This window comes from Schistocerca nitens, chromosome 4, assembly GCF_023898315.1.
Source record: "Schistocerca nitens isolate TAMUIC-IGC-003100 chromosome 4, iqSchNite1.1, whole genome shotgun sequence".
NCBI classification, from domain to species: domain Eukaryota; kingdom Metazoa; phylum Arthropoda; class Insecta; order Orthoptera; family Acrididae; genus Schistocerca; species Schistocerca nitens.
The window spans coordinates 84,468,987-84,482,788 of record NC_064617.1 but is presented as its reverse complement, the minus strand read 5'-3'; the positions used below and the strand labels follow the sequence as shown (position 1 = coordinate 84,482,788).

The window sequence follows — 13,802 nt, the reverse complement described above, 5'->3', positions numbered from 1 at the left end:
TCTCAGAAAGGTTATTTTTGAGCATTTACAGCGCTACAAATGAAATTAAAGTAAACGTAAGTTCAGTATGTCGGTACTCAAGAAACATTATTGACAATTCCAATATGTTTCAGGATACTGCCCGGCATTTCTCTAGTGCAGATCCGGTCAGCTTTAATGAATTCGGAAGGAAATAGATGTGTAACATATTAGGTAAAGTAATTCGTAGAAAAGGTAGGCGTTTTTGTGATGTATTGACAAGAATGAAAGTACATACTTTGATTGGATCTGGTGTGATGAACGTCACGTCGTGTCCCCTCCTAGCGAGTTCCAAGACTATGTGCCTCATAGGCAACACATGGCTGATGGCGGGAAAGGGCGAAGCGGCCAAGATCTTGGCACACTCCGAACCTCCCACGGCGAGCAATAAGATCACCAACGGGGCTCCATTCATAGTGCACTCCCTGCGAAGAATAAACAACAAACGCGTTAGACATTCTTCCTCTAGCAGCTTTTGCGGAAACGCAACAGATCGCGTTTCTTTTTCGTACATTTGGTCTCACTTTTTTATATGGTAGGTATCAGAAAACTGCCGCTAAATACGAAACGAAATTGCTTCTCACTGTGCACTGTAAATTGTGCCGTTTCTTGCGGTTCCATTTTGGTGAAATTTCAAAAAAAAAAAAGAAAAAAATGGTTCAAGTGGCTCTAAGCACTATGGGATTTAACATCTGAGGTCATCAGTCCCCTGGATTTAGAATTACTTAAACCTAACTAACCTAAGGACATCACCCACGTCCATGCCCGAGGCAGGATTCGAACCTGCGACCGTAGCAGCAGTGCGGTTCCGGACTGAAGCGCCTAGAACCACTCAGCCACAGCGGCCGGCTTGGTGCAATTTCCTTTTTCATATACTGGTACATTAATGTCTTATGACTGAATGCACACTCTAAGAAAAAAAAAAGTACCCACCATGAAGGAGTTACGCAAATCGGCCTCAAACTGATATTCATACGGGTACTGAAAATGTGAAATGTGTGAAATCTTATGGGACTTAACTGCTAAGGTCATTAGTCCCTAAGCTTACACACTACTTAACTTAAATTATCCTAAAGACAAACACACACACACCCATGCCCGAGGGAGGACTCGAACCTCTGCCGGGAGCAGCCGCACAGTCCATGACTGCAGCGCCTTAGAGCATATACGGGTACTGACAGAAAAATTATACATTTTGGTAAATAGAGGACACATCGGTACCAGGGTATAAATTTTTTGCGAATTTAATTCCGTGTACTCATTTGGACATTAACTATGCCTCGCAGACAGGCACTTGAACAATAAACGCAGTTGTCAGCATCCGAGAGAGGACGTGTAGTTGAGCCCGATATCTGAATAGGAGCTATGCCTCTGGTCGACGATGTTGGCAGGAATGGGTGAACCACACCGAACACAGCGTCAAGAAGGAAGCGTCCACCTAGAGAGACGACACAACGTGTGTGTGTGTGTGTGTGTGTGTGTGTGTGTGTGTGTGTGTGTCTTTGGAGATTAGTGTGTGTGTGTATCTTTGGAGATTACGGGCGCTCAAAAGCAAGGTTATCAGCGTCCTTACGCATACTAAAAGAAATGAATGTGGAGAAAGTTATGAAAACTGTTATCATACAGTGACGAAGAAACCTATAAAACGACACTCAAGCCGTCACTACTACGTCACTAAGACAACCACTCTACCTCATACGCCTTGAAACAACGCAGAAAGGATGAAAAGTACTACACCTGTGATTACAAGGGAGGTAAAACCACAGAAGAGCTAAAAGAGAGGCACAGGGAAATGTGACTGGCTGATCACTTACAAAATAATGAGTGAGCCAGTCACCTTGTTAACACGTTAAGAACATCTCCCTAAATTATTCAGAAACAACTTGGACAGATCACAAAATCTTAAAACTCTGACCAGATTCGTCTGAACGTTACTTAAAATAGAGGGCAGATCTGTCGTCAAATCTGCCGCTGCCCGCTAGTCGGAAAATAAAACACAGTCTAATAAAATGTGGCGCAGAGTGGTCTGTACGCCGGAGCAAGAAACTAGGCATCATAGGGCTGTGGCCTGTCCGAAGACGAGTAAGGAGGACCTCGCCCCGTCGACGTGGCTGGAGGGAGGTACGCGACGCCGGCGTTGTGGGCTTTACTAGACGGAGATTACTGTCTGTCACTTCCAGCCACTCATCCTTTCATCGACGCAAGACTGTATGTCAACGGCGAGGCGAGAGCACGCAGGGAGATGGTACACTGAACTTGTAACGGAACACGTCCTTGGCTGCTACATCTGCCCTTCTGCTCACCGCAATACCCATGTGCCCTAATCATCTTGTGGTGCAGTTCTTGTGTGCCCTGTTACCCAGCAGAAAGACATCTCCTCATCTTCTTCCCTAACAGCAGAGTAAAGTGCACTCGGAGAACCGGGACAGAAAAGGAATTTAGCACTCAAGAATGTCTCGTCTGCTCCAGTGCCCCCGCAACATGGCATGCAGTTCAGCGTCGAATACAGTAAAGTCTCGAGGCAATTGGCTCTTGAGGACTCTTTCAAGGAAAACAACATAGCAACCAACTATACGGTTGACACGCTCACTCAAAATGGCAGAAAATAAAGTATTAAAGACATCTGCAGGAGTGGAATCTCTCCTGTACTGCAATAAATCTGAAATTACTCAGGGCCAACCGCGAGGGGCACCCGCACAGTCTCAGGCACCTTGCCACAGTTCGCGCGGCTCCCCCCTTCTGGTGAGCAAGATGTATGAAAAAGGCGAAATACCCTCAGACTTCAAGAAGAATATAATAATTCCAATCCCAAAGAAAGCAGGTGTTGACAGATGTGAGAATTACCGAACAATCAGTTTAATAAGCCACAGCTGCAAAATACTAACACGAATTCTTTACAGACGAATGGAAAAACTAGTAGAAGCCGACCTCGGGGAAGATCAGTATGGATTCCGTAGAAATACTGGAACACGTGAGGCAATACTGACCTTACGACTTATCTTAGAAGAAAGATTAAGGAAAGGCAAACCTACCTTTCTAGCATTTGTAGACTTAGAGAAAGCTTTTGACAATGTTGACTGGAATACTCTCTTTCAAATTCTAAAGGTGGCAGGGGTAAAATACAGGGAGCGAAAGGCTATTTACAATTTGTACAGAAACCAGATGGCAGTTATAAGAGTCGAGGGACATGAAAGGGAAGCAGTGGTTGGGAAAGGAGTGAGACAGGGTTGTAGCCTCTCCCCGATGTTATTCAATCTGTATATTGAGCAAGCAGTAAAGGAAACAAAAGAAAAATTCGGAGTAGGTATTAAAATCCATGGAGAAGAAATAAAAACTTTGAGGTTCGCCGATGACATTGTAATTCTGTCAGAGACAGCAAAGGACTTGGAAGAGCAGTTGAACGGAATGGATGGTGTCTTGAAGGGAGGATATAAGATGAACATCAACAAAAGCAAAACGAGGATAATGGAATGTAGTCGAATTAAGTCGGGTGATGTTGAGGGTATTAGATTAGGAAATGACACTTAAAGTAGTAAAGGAGTTTTGCTATTTGGGGAGCAAAATAACTGATGATGGTCGAAGTAGAGAGGATATAAAATGTAGACTGGCAATGGCAAGGAAAGCGTTTCTGAAGAAGAGAAATTTGTTAACATCGAGTATAGATTTAAGTGTGAGGAAGTCGTTTCTGAAAGTATTTGTATGGAGTGTAGCCATGTATGGAAGTGAAACATGGACGGTAAATAGTTTGGACAAGAAGAGAATAGAAGCTTTCGAAGTGTGGTGCTACAGAAGAATGCTGAAGATTAGATGGGTAGATCACATAACTAATGAGGAGGTACTGAATAGGATTGGGGAGAAGAGGAGTTTGTGGCACAACTTGACCAGAAGAAGGGATCGGTTGGTAGGACATGTTCTGAGGCATCAAGGGATCACCAATTTAGTATTGGAGGGCAGCGTGGAGGGTAAAAATCGTAGGGGGAGACCAAGAGATGCTTACACTAAGCAGATTCAGAAGGATGTAGGTTGCAGTAGGTACTGGGAGATGAAGAAGCTTGCACAGGATAGAGTAGCATGGAGAGCTGCATCAAACCAGTCTCAGGACTGAAGACCACAACAACAACAACAACCCCCTTCGGAGGTTCCCGTTCTCCCTCGGGCATAGGTGTTTGTGTTGCCATTAGCGTAAGTTAGTTTGAGTTAGATAAAGTAGTGTGTAAGCCTAGGGACCGATGACCTCAGCAGTTTGGTCCCATGGGAACTTACTACAAATTTCCAAATTTTCCCACGTCCTCAGCAGTATGAATGGTGGCAGGCGGTTAAAGCCCTGGATTTGGGGCTGTACGTGCTCCACGCCAAGTGACTCTGCTCGCAGATACCAAACAGCATTCTTGCTCGCGGGCGATGGAGAAAAGGTGTTCCAAATGTGGACGAGAAGCAGTGCGACATGTAGGTGAAGTCGCAGCTGTGAGGAACTTCCATGCCTGATGCACCATGAGTAGCCCATGCCTGATGCACCATGAGTAGCTGCCGCCGGACAGTGGGTGCCTGTTCCCCAGCCTCAGCACAGAGATTGGGCATAGGGCTGGTCCTGAAAGCAGCTATGGCTAGCTTAATCCCCTAATGGTGGACAGTGTCCTTCATCTTCAGGTAAGATGGCCTCACTCACCCATACACTATTCTGCCATAGTGTAGCCGTGAACGTATAAAATCCCTATAAAGCTGGAGCAGACGCGTCCTGCCAGCTCCCTAAGACCTGTGGCTAAGGCAGTTTATATACAGCATTTAGTGCCTTCCGGGTTCTGGCTTTTTGGTCTCTCAGGTCTGCTAACCACGACAGTTTGGAGTCAAAAACGAGTCCCAGAAACCTCACTGAGTCTTTAAACTGTAGAATGGTGTCCCCCATACAGAAGTCAGATAAATTGAAAATACGACGAGAATGATTAATAGGAATACACATACACATCTCTGCGAAGTCAGAATCCATGTTTCAAGCCCACTGCCGGCCGGGGTGGCCGAGCGGTTCTAGCCGCTACAGTCTGGAACCACGCCACCGCTACGGTCGCAGGTTCGAGTCCTGCCTAGGGCATGGATGTGTGTGATGCCCTTAGGTTAGTTAGGTTTAAGTAGTTCTAAGTTCTAGGGGACTGATGACCTCAGAAGTTAAGTCCCATAGTGCTGAGAGCCATTTGAACCATTTCAAGCCCACTGCTCTAGGCTCTGCACTGGAAGTTGCAATTGATAGGTCGCTGTTGCGACACTGGAGGAGAAACAGAAAATAGCAAAATCGTCCACAAACAAGGAGCACCGTACAGGACTCCATACTGAACTGAAGATGTGATGCTTTTGGTGGATATGGAAAGAGGGTAACACTTAAAACACTGCCCCGAGGGGCATCATTCTCCTGCTCAAAACGATCTGACAGTGTGTAACCCACTCAGGTCCTAAAAAACACCGTATTAAGATGGGGAGGTGCCACAAAAGCCCCACTGATGTAGTGGCTCGAGAATACTGTTTTTACAAGTAGAGTCGTACACGTTACTGATATCAGAGAATATGACGAGTAAGTGATGTTTACATACAAAAGCCTGCTGAAGAGCAGCCTCTTGAAGGGTCAGGTTGTCGACAGTGGACCAAAATTTCAGGAATCCACATTGAGAGTGGATAAGGAGTAGAACAGATGACACTCTAGTATCTTCCCTATACTGCTCATTAAGGTGACGCTACAGCGACTTCTGGTACTTGTGTGGTCCTTTCCTGGTTTGAGGAGAGGTATCAGAATTGCCTCGCTCCACAAGTTGGGAAAGTTACCTGTCTACCATATAAGATTAAAAGATTCGAGGAGGATTTCCTTTGACGACGTTTGCAACTGTCAAAGCATGCAGTACCGGATTTTATCGTGACTGTCTGCAGTATCATGAGTCTCATACAGTGCCGATTCCAGCTCCCACCTGGAGAAAGGGCAGTTGTAAGACTCAGAATTCTGGGCTCTGAGGTCAAACTTGACGCTCTCCGCAGTAGGATGGTAGCGGCGGAACGTTGGATCCAGCCTGGCATCGGCAGTAGCCATTGCAAAATGCTGTGTCACAGCCTGAGCAATGTCTCTGGGCATTGTCTGGAGACGCCACTGTTTCAGCACTGGTGCTATTAGTAAACGATTGTGTTTGCTGAAAATCCTCTGGATGGCTTCCCATATTTTTGTACAACAAGTAGAACGTTTGATGGAGTCCGGCAACGTTTGCCATGATCTTTTCCTGCACTCCTGCCTCGAGCCTCAGCACAGAAGACAATTCTGCTCCAGTCAATAAGATTCCAAACCTAGCGGGATTGTCGGTGTACAGAGGTAAATGGTAGTCGGCGCAAGGTGCGCTATGAGCTCAGTCCCCTTTCTGTGAGCCCCTATTAATGGTATTTGTGGTCACTGAAGCATCAGTTGCACGTCGAATTGTTAATAATGATGATCCGGGGCCATTAGTACCTCTCTGACGATCGCTCGATTTTCATGTTCTGTCGTGTTCTCAGAGGCTCGGCATTCGTTTGCTAGGTGTGGGCCTGGCGATCCCCAGGTTCCTGAGCTGAGGACTGGTAAGGGCCGCCTGTCCTCTGTCACCATAAGCTTTGGTCATTCTTCAGCGACCACCATGTGGCACAGCTGTGGAGTGTTGTACGTCACAGTGAATGGGGGTCTCAGTTTGATTGCTGGGATCGCAAGGATGGTAAAATCTCCATAAGAACACCTCAATCTGAATATCTACTGTGCGCTGAAAAGATGCATGGCTGTTGAGATTGAACAGTAGGACACTTCTGTTGAACTTGCCGCACCTCAGTTGAATAAGGCCTACCTACACACACGGAGCTTTGTCTAGGTGTACTTTTATTTACGTAGCTGCTCACGGGACTGGGATACATCCTTTGAAATTTTCTCTTCCTCCTCCCAGTGGAGAGAGTGGGCCAGTGGTAGACACCAACACCCAGTCAAACAAGAAGGCTTGTGTAGCCAGTCCTCCTGATTCTGGACATATTCAGAGTTGTGGTTCTTACAATAACAGAATATTTGCTGCTGATCATAATGTGTTTTTACTAGTCAAGTGGAAAGAGGGTAGTTTTGAGAAGATTTCGTCATTCTATATCCAAAAGGGTTTAGAGGGAACCTGTGGCTCTTTAAAGTGAGTTAAGCACTTGTGCAATGAGAACCTGTTGATGGAAACTTGTAATTCCCAACAAGCAGCTAACCTCCAAAAAGCTGGATTCGTTGGAGAGTATGCCTTAGAGACAGAATTGCACAACACCTTGACCTACACAAAGGCGTTGTGACTTGCAGGTATCTCATTGACATTCCTAGAAATGAACCGAAGAATGGGAGGACCCAAGATGGTATTGTTGACTTGCAAAACACAGTGAAAACGCTGGATGGCGATCTAGTGAAATCGGACTCCTTTATGCTTACTTTCAACAGCACAAAATTTCCCAAGCATATCAAGCTATGTTTCCTTCGCCTTTGAGAATGGCCTTATTTCCCCAAATCAGTGTGCTGTTTAAAATGCCAGTGCTTTGGGTATACCCCTGCAAGATGTAAAAGAGAAACCACTTGTGGCAAAAGTTATAGGGCCGCCCGTGAGGCACTTGGTTGCTTATCTCCTGCGAAGTGTGTAAACTGCTCTTGGGGTCACCCTGTCTTGAGTAGAGACTGAAGAAAGAAAAGTACAAAAGACCACGACCGCTAAGCGTTTCTCGTATGATGAGGCCAAGATCTATAAGGCCAAGCGGCCCTTGTTTGACCGTTCTTCTGTCTTCTCGTTCTCTTGTCTCTTTAGGTCGACTGCATTCTTCTTGACGCTATGTTCGGCCATGGTTCACCCATTCCTGCGAACATCGACTTATAGTGGCATCGCTCCTATTCAAATGTTGATCGATTCGCCGATCACTCCAACTGCCTTCTTTGAGACCAAATATACATCTCCTCTCAAATGCTGACACCTATGTATGTTGTTCACGACCCTGTGTGCGTGGCGTAATTACTGTCCAAATGAGTACACGGAATGAAATTCTCAAAGACTTTATGCCCTGGTGTCGACATGTCCTTGCCAGCTGAGCGGCGAAACTGGTTTGCAGCGTCACACAGTCATCCATCGGCAGCCATTGTTTGCAATTTTGCATTTTCCGTCCATACCTGTATGAATATAAATTTGCAATCAGTTTGCGTAACTCTTTCGCGGTGTGTCTTTCTTAGAGTGTATTTAGGTGACGTTTGAGTAGTATTATTTGCTATTTATAGCCCACAGACTTCTGTAATCGTTAGGTCAAGAAGGAGGTTAAGCTCCGTAATCATAGCTGGACGTTTCCTTGCATTTATGTAGATGTTGCTGATGTTGACTTGTTTGGCATGCCGCAATAGATTTTTCAGAAACCCTTTACTTCTACAGATAGATTGTATTTCATAAAGTGTCTAGCACCCTTCATATTTCGTCCTTACATCTTGTACATCTACTTTACGTTGATTAGTTTGATAGTGAATAAAATGCTACCATCTCTAGCGTAAGACGAATGAAGACAGGGCCGCAGATTTAGCTAAACGATGTAGGTTGTATTCCGATTATGTCTACACACAACTGCTTTTTTCTTCTCATTGATGTTAGATTCGAAAATTCTGGGTCTGACATTGCCCATGGACACAACCATATCCGTCACTTTACGGTGTGCTGTCTTACAAACTAAAGACGCAACATCTATCCTGCGCTCATACAATTAATCTGATTCGGACAGCTTTTCGGCTATTGTATGAAAGGTATTTGTCCCTCCTCTTCACACTAGAGAAAGAATTTCTTACGGTTTTTCAAGAAATGAAATAACTGTTTTGAAAATTGCTACTCCGAGAACGATATACTTGACTGAAATGAATTTTGCAATTGAAGCTAATTAACTGAGAGTACTGAAATGATTACTATTACACAACGGTTCCTCATTTTATTTCGAGAACTCAAAATAATGTGGAGAAGTTAGATACTGAAAAGCAAGCCGCTACACACCGGGGCATGAATCATAGAGGCCTTGAAAATGCTTCAATGGCACTGAGCGCTATGGGACTTAACATCTGAGGTCATTAGTCCCCTAGAACTTAAACTACTTAAACCTACTTAACCTAAGGACATCACACATATCCATGCCCGAGGCAGGATTCGAACCTGCGACTGTAGCGGTCGCGCGGCTCCAGGCTGAAGCGCCTAGAACCGCTCGGCCACATCGGCCGGCCATAGAGGTCTTAGATACCTCCCTAGAGGAATAGTTCCTTCAGGAGCTTCTGTGCAACTGCACGTAGAATCAGTTTCCAGAACGAAAAGTTTATTTGTTACCCTAAAACTATGGCATAAAATTTGTTTTTTACGACAGGCTAGTTAGGGAAAGCTTTGCTTCAGAATGTTGGATGTACGATGGGCGTTCGGTAAGTAATGTAGGACCTTTTTTCTCTCGGCCAGTTTCAGTTGAAGAAATGCGGAATTTGTTGTGGGGCATCGTGGAGTAGTCCCGCTTCAGCCCCTATAATTTCATGAAGTTCCGATAGATGGAAGCATTATACGTAGCCTTCAAAATGGCGTCTGTAACGGAGGTGCGTTCCAAGCAGAGAGCTGTCACTGAGTTTCTTTTGGCGAAAGACCAGAGCATCTCAGATATTCAAGGGCGCATGCAGAATGTCTACGGAGACCTGGCACTTAACAAAAGCACGGTGAATCGTTGGGCGAGACGTCTGTCGTCATCGCAATATGGTCGCGCAAACCTGTTCGACTTCCCGCGTACGGCTGTGAGTCCTGCGGTGCTGGAACGTTCGGACACTCTCATTCCATGTGAGAGACGAATCACAATTGAACACCCTGCTGCACAACTGGACGTCTCTGTCGACAGTGCTGACACACTCGTCCACCAGTTGGGGTACTGACAGGTGTGTGCCCGCTGGCTTGCTCGCCGCTTAACAGAAGTCCATAAAAAGCAACTAAGGACCATGTGACCGCAGTTTCTTGCCCGTTAAGAGGCTCATCGTGACAATTTTTTGTCTGACATCATCACAAGCTATGAGACATGGCTCCATCACTTTGAACCGGAAGCAAAACGGCAATCCATGGAGTGGTGCCACACCAATTCTCGTTCGAAGAACAAGTTCAAAGGCATACCTTCGGCGGGTAAAGTCACGGCGACATGCTTCTGGGAATATGAAGTGGTTGTTACGTTTGATGTCCTCCATCATGGCGCAACGATCAACTCAGAAGTATATTGGACTACCCTCAGAAAATGGAAGAAACGCCTTCAACGTGTTCGTCGCCACAAAACTGCAAACGACTCCTCCTTCTCCATGACAACACAAGGCCTCGCAGAGGTCTGCGGACCCGAGACGAGCTCACAAAAGTTCAATGCACCGTTCTTCCTCATCCACCCTGCAATTCGGATCTCGCACCTTCCGACTTCCACCTGTTTGGCCCAATGAAGGAAGCACTCCACTGATATCAATATTGGATGGAGAGGTTATTGCTCCACCAGTAAGGTGGCTCCGATGTTAACCGGTACAGTGGTACCATTGGGGCATTCAGGCCCTCTCATTAATGTGGCGTAAGGCCGTTGTATCGAACCGAGATTACGTTGAAAAGTAGAGTTTTGTAGCCAAAAGTGGGGTATAATATGTTGTATTGGAATCCCGAATCAAACCAACATGCTTTCAGAAAAAAGAGCTGCATTACTTCCTGAACCCCCCTCGTACAAGTACACTACTGGCCATTAAAATTGCTACACCACGAAGATGACGTGCTACAGACGCGAAATTTAACCGTCACGAAGAAGATGCTGTAATATGCAAATGATTAGCTTTTCAGAGCATTCACACAAGGCTGGCGCCGGTGGCGACACCTACAACATGTTGACATGAGGAAAGTTTCCAACCGATTTCTCGTACACAAACAGCAGTTGACCGGCGTTGCCTGGTGAAACGTTGTTGTGATGCCTCGTGTAAAGAGAAGAAATGCGTACCATCACGTTTCCGACACTGATAAAGGTCGGATTGTAGCCTATCGCGATTGAGGTTTATCGTATCGCGACATTGCTGCTCGCGTTGGTCGAGATCCAATGACTGTTAGCAGAATATGGAATCGGTGGCTTCAGACGGGTAATACGGAACGCCGTGCTGGATCCCAACGGCCTCGTATCACTAGCAGTCGAGATGACAGGCATCTTATCCGCATGGCTGTAGCGGATCGTGCAGCCACGTCTCGATACCTGAGTCAACAGATGGTGACGTTTGCAAGACAACAACCATCTGCACGAACAGTTCGACGACGTTTGCAGCAGCATGGACTATCACCTTGGAGACCATGGCTACGGTTACCCTTGACGCTGCATCACAGACGGGAGCGCCTGCGATGGTGTACTCAACGACGAACCTGGGTGCACGAATGGCAAAATCGTCATTTTTTTTCGGGTGAATCCAGGTTCAGTTTACAGCATCGTGATGGTCGCATCCGTGCTTGGCGACATCGCGGTGAACGCACATTGGAAGCGTGTATTCGTCATCGCCATACTGGATTATCATCCGACGTGATGGTATGGGGTGCCATTGGTTACACGTCTGGGTCGCCTCTTGTTCGCATTGACGGCACTTTGAACAGTGGACGTTACATTTCAGATGTGTTACGACCCGTGGCGCTACCCTTCATTCGATCCCTGGGTAACCGTATATTTCAGCAGGGTAATGCACGACCGCATGTTACATGTCCTGTACGGGCCTTCCTGGATACAGAAAATGTTCGACTGCTGTCCTGGCCAGCACATTCTCCAGATCTCTCACCAATTGAAAACGTCTGGTCAATGGTGGCCGAGCAATCGGGTCGTCACAATACGCCAGTCACTACTCTTGATGAACTGTGGTATCGTGTTGAAGCTGCATGGGCAGCTGTACCTGTACACGCCATCGAAGCTATGTTTGACTCACTGCCCAGGCGTATCAAGGCCGTTATTACGGCCAGAGGTGGTTGTTCTGGGTACTGATTTGTCAGGATCTGTGCACTCAAATTGCGTGAAAATGTAATCACATGTCAGTTCTAGTATAATATATTTGCCCAATGAATACCCGTTTATCATTCGCATTTCTTCTTGGTGTAGCAATTTTAATGACCAGTAGTGTACATTCGGAAGCGGAAAAAAATGGTGGAGTTATAGTATAGAACGGATACTAATGAAGAGATACTGAATTCATTTGGAGAGAAGATTGTACTACAATATGAATAAGAGAGGGGATAGATAGATAGGACACAGCATGAGAAATCGAAACACAGGTAATAAAGCAATTTTGGGCAGCGTACGGATAAAAATTGTAGACGCTTGGTTTCAGTAAACAGGTTCAAGTGAATGTGGGTTGTAGGAACTTTGCGGAGATGAGGAGAGCTAGTGCTTATAGGCTGGCCTGGAGAGCTGCATCGAACGAGTCCCAGAGGACGCAACAACGACGGGAAGCCACTGAAGTATCTACACAAAGTACGCACGTGTGTGGCGCTGTTGCTGGTACTGCTGATGCTGCCGCCCAACTCTCGAGCAGTGTCTGCTTCGCGTTTCGGAGCGGCACTGACCGATCTTTATCACTGCGCGCTGAAACCACTCTCAGAGGTGCAGCGGCCTTGGCGGGTGCCGCATTACGCAAGTGTACGATACCGCTCTTCCCAGCAATATCTGCCTTGACGTGGTTGACTTAATACGCTATATTTGACCCACCTGCCCGTGTTGAAGCGATTAGGACTGCAACTATAACGGAGATACATGAGGTCGAGAGCTGGTTCGCAAAAGTGGATCTCGCGCTTTCGACGCCTGAATTGAGAAATAGTACGCAAGAGGGGCGTCACTGCTTCTGGCCAAATTCCTAACCTGTACTAAGCAAATGGTGGATGAAGCAATGAGCGAAAACACAAAGAGCAAGAGGGTATAGCACAACGCATATCTGAGCAGTAAATCAAATTTTTTGAAGCACATCCACAACTCTTGTTGCTGTGTTAACTCTCATCCGCAGACAATGTGTGAAATGGTCCGAAACCTGGTGGTGGAAAAAAATTTCCATCGCTTGATTTTTGCCTGGCAAGACAAGCAGAGCTGGTGGCGTTGTGAAGTTCCCGTACACTAGTCTTTACATCATTTCTCTGATTAAAGTCTTGATCATCAGACTTTACAGTACATCCCCATTTAAATTCCACAACTTTCCTCAGCGTCTAATGGAATGTGAGACTCATTTATCTACACATTTATCAATAACTTGCTGTCGAATCTGACACTGTCCGGGTATTTATTTTGTCGATTTTCTACTAAAAACAAAACCTTGTATGTACTTCTGCAGTAGACTCGGTGTGAGATGATCGTGGACAGCTACTGTAGGCTGGGTCAGCTACTTCGCGTGCCTACAACGCGATTTTGCAAATGTTTCTGTGGCAATGCCTCTTCATAGACGGCTATTGTTTTCGCATACATCCATTTAGCTTCGCAGTTGAAAGCTGTCAAAAGCTCTACCAGCTGTCAGGGATTTCCTTAAGTTGAGCTGACTGTGGGAGTGTCTTACAATAGAAGGATGCAGGACGGCTCTCACCGATTTTGGTCAAATTATGTGAGTAGAAATAGGTGTATGACCCTTTGAGGTACCTAAAGTATTTCGCCTGAGTGGACCGTAGGAGTAGAGCAAACGCTCTCAAACATTATTTGTTAAACAGAAATTGTTTTTAAGTAATTCATTTCGACGGTTTGTGATTTCAACAGTTTACCGAGTTACTGTA

General features: G+C 45.9%; 1 protein-coding gene across 1 annotated transcript in view; it reads right to left on the bottom strand.

Annotated features, from left to right (window-relative positions):
- LOC126252128 (UDP-glucosyltransferase 2-like) overlaps positions 1-12,598 on the bottom strand; it is a 97,417-nt gene extending 84,819 nt beyond the window's left edge. Inside the window, exons 1-2 of the mRNA XM_049952994.1 lie at positions 12,534-12,598; positions 257-443 (exon numbers count right to left, since the gene is read on the bottom strand). Of these exons, the coding sequence (XP_049808951.1) occupies positions 257-433 (177 nt within the window). The 5' untranslated portion in view covers positions 434-443; positions 12,534-12,598. The remainder of the gene's footprint in view (positions 1-256; positions 444-12,533) is intronic.
- Between the last annotated feature and the right edge of the window lie 1,204 nt (positions 12,599-13,802).